Below are 8948 nucleotides of genomic sequence, written 5' to 3'. Positions count from 1 at the left end.
GGACAAAGAATTAAAAACTTTTTACCTATTGGCACTTGTTTTAGGTCCAGCAAAACCCGAAAACGTACTGCCTGCAACTCTTTGAGTAATTCCTATAATAAATGATGTTAATTATTACATTAGCAGCAAATACCCGGCTTTGAAGCGGTTTTGGGAAACATATACATTTTTCAATTAAATGCCCATTTGTAAATATGGACGCTGTAGAATATATACATAACACTAAACTCAACCACAGACTCATCCACAATCACAAACACATAATCACAAACACAAACATATTTATAAACAAAAACATATCGCAATCACTATAACTATTCCTATAATCATCCCTATCTTTATAATTATCCCAATCCTTATCACTATAATTATCCCTATTTTTTATCCCTTACAATGACTTTTCTTTTCTTGAGCCCTATCCTTGTTCTTATCCCTATCGCTATCCATATTTTAAATCCATCCGTTTGTTTATTTCTGATCATATCCCATTTAATTTTCCGGTCCTAGGACCTTTGACCACAGGTGCTTTGACCATAGGGGGTTTGACCATAGGGGGTTTGACCACAGCGGAGCTTTGACCATAGGGGCTTTGACCATAGGGGGTTTGACCACAGCGGGCCTTTGACCATAGCGGTGCTTTGACCATAGGGGGTTTGATCATAGGGGGTTTGACCATAGGGGGTTTGACCACAGGTGTTTTCTCAGCAGAGGGTCTTTGATCACAGGTGGTCTATCAACGGGTGTTTGATTACAAGCGCTGTGTCCGGCTTTGATCATAGGTGTTTTGTCCACATAGGGTCTTTGATCTCAGGTGTTTTGTCCACATAGGGTCTTTGATCTCAGGTGGTTTGTCCAATGCTGTCCATATATGGTAAGGCTTTATTTTAAAAGTTGCTAAATTATATTTTAAATTTCGACATGATGTAATAATATGGTCAAACAGATGTACTGACATATTTGCGTGCTATAGCACATCTGTCATTTAGTTAACCATTTTATGTATTACATCTTTGACTATATTGTTGGCAAGTTTTGTATCATTTTTTATCTTTTATATATGCTATGTATTTTCAAGTACTTCTACATAATTTATTTGTGAAACTTGTTATATGTCGCATTATTTGTGTTTCATTTATATTTAAAATAAATCTATGAGGTCTAGCACCAGCCTTTAAGTGGAGACTAAAATATAGTTCTTGGCCTTTTTTAAATACATGTTAATTTCTATTAACGTACTATCAGGAAACATGTATAAAATCGTGTTAATTGTATCACACCTATGATCAAAGCCGGAAAAGCGCTTCTGATCAAACACCCGTTGATAGACCACCTGTGATCAAAGACCCTATGCTGAGAAAACACCTGTGGTCAAACCCCCTATGGTCAAACCCCCTATGATCAAACCCCCTATGGTCAAAGCACCGCTATGGTCAAAGGCCCGCTGTGGTCAAACCCCTATGGTCAAAGCCCCTATGGTCAAAGCTCCGCTGTGGTCAAACCCCCTATGGTCAAACCCCCTATGGTCAAAGCACCTGTGGTCAAAGGTCCGCGCACCAATTTTCCGTAATATTATCTTTATCAATTCTCATATATAATTCCAATAATCTTTTAACTATTACTATTTATATCCATTACCAATTCCTGTAATTATACTAATTTCATACATTTTAAATTGTAAAAGTATCTAATTTATTAATATCCTTAGTAATCATTAACCTTGTTTTTACTTCAGACGGATAAATAAATATTAAATAGTGAAAAGTGGAGTATATGAGGTCGCCAATATGGTGTGTACAAATATTTTAAAAATCGAAAACAATTTGAATTTGTATGCAGTTTAGCCAGAAAATGCTCTAAGACCTTCTTTTGTTATAGTCCACAAGTTTGGCAAAAATGAATCAAATCGGTGCACGCGTGTTCAGTTCTACACCGAACAGTCAATCATGATCAGCCTCGGGTCGTGTGGCTCACAATTGCCTCACAATATTTGCCTCATATATATATATATATATATGCACACCACATTAAACTATATATTGACTGGTAGTTTACAATTTTTTAAATTTTAGAACGAAAGTTAGCACATTTCTGTTATATCTCTGATCATAACTACTGAGCCTTATGTTAAATATAAAGAACTAAAGCATAGCAAAGTTCATCCGACGAATTTAACTATGTAACCATCTAAAAAACTGATACAAACCTTGAGCATGCTGTCATAATTGCCAGATTTACTAAAGTCGTAAAATTTTTTGGCCCCTTGTGTAGCACCTAGCCAGCCTTGAGGGGAAAAGTTTTCCTGCATTTTAAGCATAATGTATTCTTTATGCTGCATGACTGTGTATTCAGCTTCTGTTGTAAATAACGTCGGTTTAAAGATTACAAATATATGATAGAGAAGTGTGCCAATAAATGTATATGTCAAATGAATATCTGCTGATACAAACATTTTACTTATTTGATAGATGGTAGGGTGTAACGTATAAGGTATGACGCTTAAGGTGGATAAATGACACTAATTTTAAAGAATATTAAAGTAATTTACTTTCTAACAAACAACGTAATAGAGTGCACCAAGTAAATAAATATCTTTAAACTACATGAGAATAAAATGGTGATAATAGTTGAATGTTGCACACATTGCATATATATATATATATATATATATATATATATATATATATATATATATATATATATATATATATATAATTTAATATAATATGGTGGCTGGTTGTTTATAAAATTATAATAAAATTGTAAGAAATATTTAGTGTTGGGTAAAAAGTGTTTGCGTTTTGTATGAAAATGTGTGCAAGATCACTTGTATGAATACAAAAACGAATATCAACCTATTTTACAGTTGGGGCTGCTCTGGTAGTGTTCAGACATACAAATAAGGACAACCCACGAGTCTTCGACAGCTTTGGCCATTCCTTCTAGTAGGTTGCCTCCCATGTTTTCTTGATCAATCCAAACATCGAAACCGTCATCCTTATTTCACAAAATATATGTAATTAATACGATCTGCATCGCCATAATTCCCTGCGATTTGAGAGTATCAAATATACTTTTTAGAGAACAGAAAAAAACACACAAAACAACGGTTATATTAAAAATACTTAACTTAAGGGAATAGAATAACATAAATAAAATAATATACCGTACCAACACCTCCACCATGCTAACAACACTACAACCCGCACATAGGAATGTGTAAACTAAGCATGTGTGTGTTTTCAGGTATAACAGTACGAATAAGTAAACTAAACTTAATATTATAGCCAATTTTTATTCAATGCTGTGTATCCTTTTTCCATTATGATATAGGACTCATGCACACTGTTAAAACTTAAGCGACAATCTCAAATAATCAAAACAATATATAATAGACATCAGTCCTAGAATTGTAATATGATAAAGGTAACAACGGGGGAGGGGGGGGAGGCTTTTGTTTATTACTTTCAATTATATGTATGTGAAGGGCAACAACCTATAAGAATTTTTTGAAAAAAAAATCAGTAATCTTTGGTTATTGCATTTCCAAGTTATTATAATATAATTTAAAACTACATGATTTTCTCTCGATACATTGACAATGCCTTCTTTTTCCCAAGATAACATTAAAATTATGATGTTCTATCAAACGGCTAGTTAGTGAAAGAAGGATAACTCAAGTAATTCTACGAAATGTAATTACCCATGAGCTCTAAATATTTACTTTATTTAGACAGTTAACAACAAATTAAATGAATGAATAACAACAAGCTTTGTTTACCGTCAGCCCTCTATATATTTTATTCACCAACATTTTGTCTTTATGGCAGTAGCTTACAAAGATGTGTCTATTGGCTGATGGTTGTATACCTAAATTCACGAAAACATAAATTGGACTTTAGTAATTAAACGAAAAGTTTTGACACAATACAAATGTATTATAACATTGTTTTTGAATTATATTATTTCATTCGTTAAATGTTATATCTATTAACATATCGATTAAAATATATAAATACGATAATGCTATATCTAAAACTTTGTTCAGTTGTCAATACAGCACAGGTAGCTGGAATGTCATGGATCCAATTTTCTGGATTAGAGTACGATATAAAGGCTTCGTTGCGTCTCTTTGTTTCACTTGGGTCCACATGGTAATGAATATATATATATATATATATATATATATATATATATATATATATATATATATATATATACATACATAAATAACTAAAATAAATATGTCTGACGGGGCTTACCTTTTGGCACGCCATTAGCTCCACCTGAGGCTTTATTACCCATTTTGTTAGGTCGAAAGTATTTCTTAGATTTAAGATAAAATATTTTGTAGTAGTAGGACGTATGGCATCTGTGCAAATTTAAATAAAATTATTTTACGCTTTAAAGCTTTGTTCTATTTATTGAAAGACATGTACGATTTTATACACGTATGAGAAAAAAGTGTGAGTAATCTCCCCTAACATTAATGCTATTTAGATTTTCCATTAATTGGTTAATGCTCATTACTTTAGACAGCAGAAGACAGGGTATAGGCATACACATTTACGTCTATCCTAGAAAAATTGGATTATTCTGTAGATTCGACAGACAGACAGACAGACAGACATACAGACAGACAGACATACAGACAGACATACATACAGACAGACAAACAGACATACATACAGACAGACAGACAGACAGACAGACAGACAGACAGACAGACAGACAGACAGACAGACAGACAGACAGACAGACAGACAGACAGACAGACAGACAGACAGACAGACAGACAGACAGACAGACAGACAGACAGACAGACAGACAGACAGACAGACAGACAGACAGACAGACAGACAGACAGACAGACAGACAGACAGACAGACAGACAGACAGACAGACAGACAGACAGACAGACAGACAGACAGACAGACAGACAGACAGACAGACAGACAGACAGACAGACAGACAGACAGACAGACAGACAGACAGACAGACAGACAGACAGACAGACAGAAAGACAGACAGACAGACAGACAGACAGACAGACAGACAGACAGACAGACAGACAGACAGACAGACAGACAGACAGACAGACAGACAGACAGACAGACAGACAGACAGACAGACAGACAGACAGACAGACAGACAGACAGACAGACAGACAGACAGACAGACAGACAGACAGACAGACAGACAGACAGACAGACAGACAGACAGACAGACAGACAGACAGACAGACAGACAGACAGACAGACAGACAGACAGACAGACAGACAGACAGACAGACAGACAGACAGACAGACAGACAGACAGACAGACAGACAGACAGACAGACAGACAGACAGACAGACAGACAGACAGACAGACAGACAGACAGACAGACAGACAGACAGACAGACAGACAGACAGACAGACAGACAGACAGACAGACAGACAGACAGACAGACAGACAGACAGACAGACAGACAGACAGACAGACAGACAGACAGACAGACAGACAGACAGACAGACAGACAGACAGACAGACAGACAGACAGACAGACACGGCAACATACCTGTTATTCTGATAGTTAAGAAATATAAAAGACGAATAATATCGTTTGGATCCTTGTCTTTGTTTTTAAATTTCGCCTCAAATATTTTTAAATATAATTCAGACTTTTGATAACATTAGTTACTTCTACTCGTGCTACTGCCAAGTGCTAAATGTGGTTCTGAATTTCGTTTTCTTTATGTTTTGCTGTATGATACGGTCCTCTACCCGAAAAGCACTAACACTTGATTATCGATATCATGTGGCTCTAAGGTTTTATTGATTATTTTTTTTTATCTCCTGGTACACTGCGGTAAATCCTTTTCCTGAATACACAGTAATACAATTTTAATGCATTTTTGGAACAAAGGGCTTTAGATACAAAATCAGACAGTATGTCGCCCATTGCATGATCGAAGTTATAATTCTGTATAATACAGTACGATATAAAAGAGATTCAATTATTATGAATGGTTCTGCATTGTATATTACGGTTTTACAGTAATGCAAGTTATATTGTAACACTGCATGGTTCACATCCGTGATAGGGTCTAGGTGTATTCTAAGTGTAGCACTTCAGTCTAGAGTATTCTATGTATAGCCCTTTAGTCTAGAATAATTCTAAATATAGCTGCATGGATATCTTTATAGTGACTGAAGAAACGAAACTTTTATAGTTGACACTCACGAGAGTACACAAAAAAAGAATGACATCACATGTTGTGGATAAAAATAGAATTGACAGTGAAATGTCTAAAAGGGTACACAATAATTATGACGTCATTTATAATAGATAATAAAAACACTATTATAACCGTCGAAATTATTTGCATAATAATATTAAACTGTATGTATACGAATCAAACGGGTAAACAAGAATATCATAATAACGTAGACGCAGAATAAATAAAATTGTAAACATTTTAAAATATGAAAATAAGTAGGTAGGCTACGATCAAGTCATTATAAATATTTACAATATAAAGAAAGTAAACGCGTATTAAAATAAACTAAGGTTCCGCTGCTATTTTAGTTTTAGATCTAGGTGAAGCGACTAAGTGCAAGTAATAGGTGTCGGTCTAGCGTGAAGTCTAATATAAAGGGGTTTAAATTTCCGTTTAGAAAATTGATATTGATCTGTATTATAAAGGATTAAGGTTTAGCGTCTAAATGTAGATAACACATCTTGCTTGTAGATGTAGGTTTAGCGTAAGTCAGTGTGATCTACAATCTACAAATGCGGCCTTTGTATAGGATAATCCTTGGTGCAAAATGTATGTGTAAAATTTAAGATTAGGTTTAGTATTAATGCGCTGTAGCTACGGGTAGGTCTAGGCTACCAGATTAGGTAATATTGCAGTGTCTAAATGTGGCGTCTAAACACACACAATATACTTCAATTGCTTGCAAAATGGTTAAATAGAACTAGAATCAAATGCCGAATAGGATGTAGATAGTTAATGACACCATTGATAATAGAGAAAAAAAATATACATAAAGCATACAAAATAATAACGTAAATAAACTTCTCAGTTCTTCTAAAACAGAATTTCAAACAGAATTTCAACAGACATTTATTTGAAAATATATTTCCTAAACCCGGCCTAGCCGGATAAGCTGGTACATTAGGCATATTTTATTTGACAAAAATACAAAAAAGCATCAAAGAAACACAATAATAAATTGGAGCAAAATAGATTTTTAATTACTAGATTTAAATACAAGAATTATCAGTCTCTCTTTATATATATATATATATAAATATAAATATATGTATATATATATATATATATATATATATATATATATATATATATATATATATATATATATATATATATATATGTATATATATATATATATATATATATATATATATATATATATATATATATATATATATATATATATATATATAATTAGAGTTACATACTGGATATACATAGACAAGGAGTTTGAAAGAACAAACACATTTCGAGGATATCATAGAGTATAACCCTGTAATAAAGGTGAAACATCTAACATAAAACGCTGAAATATTGGATACATAAATATAAAAAAAAATATGCTATTGGATCTATAACTGAAATAAACAACTACATGTTCCTAACTGTCCGAAATCAACCACCGCTGACGAGATACGCTGCGCACAATCGGCATCCAACCCAGAACTATCTCTATTCTAAGTTTAGTAGTGGAGACCCAATAACTCCAGTCGTATCGCATAGACTGCCGTGACTGCTCAGTACCATGCTCGGCCTTTTTCCGGTCATACGACTGTCATAGTCAAGCCATTACTCTTTGGTCATTCCTAGGTTTATAATTAAAGGTTTCTCAACCTTTCGTGACAGTCGTGGCCAAACTCGAGATGGCCATAACTATATATATATATATATATATATATATATATATATATATATATATATATATATATATATATATATATATATATATATATATATATATATATATATATATGTATATATATATATATATATATATATATATATATATATATATATATATATATATATATATATATAGGCCCTATATATAACTATACATATTTATGGTAATACGTTTTAATGGTTCGATATATTAAAATAAAAAAAAAGATCAATGCATTAAGAAATATCATTAGGAACGTAACATTTCGTATACCTTTGGCCAATCGATATCAGTTTTATGTAAACGTTCAGCACGTTTTAATTCATTTACTAATTTCTCCTTAGTGATAGTACCCAGATGTATCCGATGCCACCTTCCTAAAAGCTTTCTTAAAGTAGTTACTTTATAATAATGATTTGTTTGCATTTCAGTGTCGATTTCAATACCAGAGAAACCCAAGATAAGCAGAAGACCTTCCCAGTTAGCCCCTATCGTTGACGATATTCTGCAAATTTTTTCTTCTGTTAGAACACCGTATTCAACATCAGCTGTAAAAAAAAATTGCAAAATACAATTAGTACTATCATATATTGAGGAGTATTATAGATAAAGTATGCAGTGAGATCATATCGTCTGTAAATTATGTAAATCAACATCAACATCAACATCAACATCAACATCAACATCAACATCAACATCAACATCAACATCAACATCAACATCAACATCAACATCAACATCAACATCAACATCAACATCAACATCAACATCAACATCAACATCAACATCAACATCAACATCAACATCAACATCAACATCAACATCAACATCAACATCAACATCAACATCAACATCAACATCAACATCAACATCAACATCAACATCAACATCAACATCGACATCGACATCGATATCGACATCGACGTCAACGTCTACGTCTACGTCTACGTCTACGTCTACGTCTACGTCTACGTCTACGTCTACCTCTACATCTACATCTACATCTACCTCTACCTCTACCTCT

General features: G+C 33.4%; 1 protein-coding gene across 1 annotated transcript in view; it reads right to left on the bottom strand.

Moving 5' to 3' along the window:
- The window catches only part of LOC131943266 (uncharacterized), a 6528-nt gene extending 801 nt beyond the window's left edge, over positions 1 to 5727 (bottom strand). The window contains exons 1-6 of the mRNA XM_059303283.1: positions 5559 to 5727; positions 4260 to 4369; positions 3779 to 3867; positions 2853 to 2994; positions 2204 to 2352; positions 26 to 92 (exon numbers count right to left, since the gene is read on the bottom strand). Of these exons, the coding sequence (XP_059159266.1) occupies positions 26 to 92; positions 2204 to 2352; positions 2853 to 2994; positions 3779 to 3867; positions 4260 to 4302 (490 nt within the window). The 5' untranslated portion in view covers positions 4303 to 4369; positions 5559 to 5727. The remainder of the gene's footprint in view (positions 1 to 25; positions 93 to 2203; positions 2353 to 2852; positions 2995 to 3778; positions 3868 to 4259; positions 4370 to 5558) is intronic.
- Between the last annotated feature and the right edge of the window lie 3221 nt (positions 5728 to 8948).

The sequence above is a fragment of the Physella acuta genome, unplaced genomic scaffold (assembly GCF_028476545.2).
Source record: "Physella acuta isolate Inbredline_101_S28 unplaced genomic scaffold, ASM2847654v3 ptg000450l, whole genome shotgun sequence".
Classification (NCBI taxonomy): Eukaryota; Metazoa; Mollusca; class Gastropoda; family Physidae; genus Physella; species Physella acuta.
The sequence above is the reverse complement of the archived record's forward strand: the minus strand, read 5'-3'. Positions and strand labels throughout refer to the sequence as shown.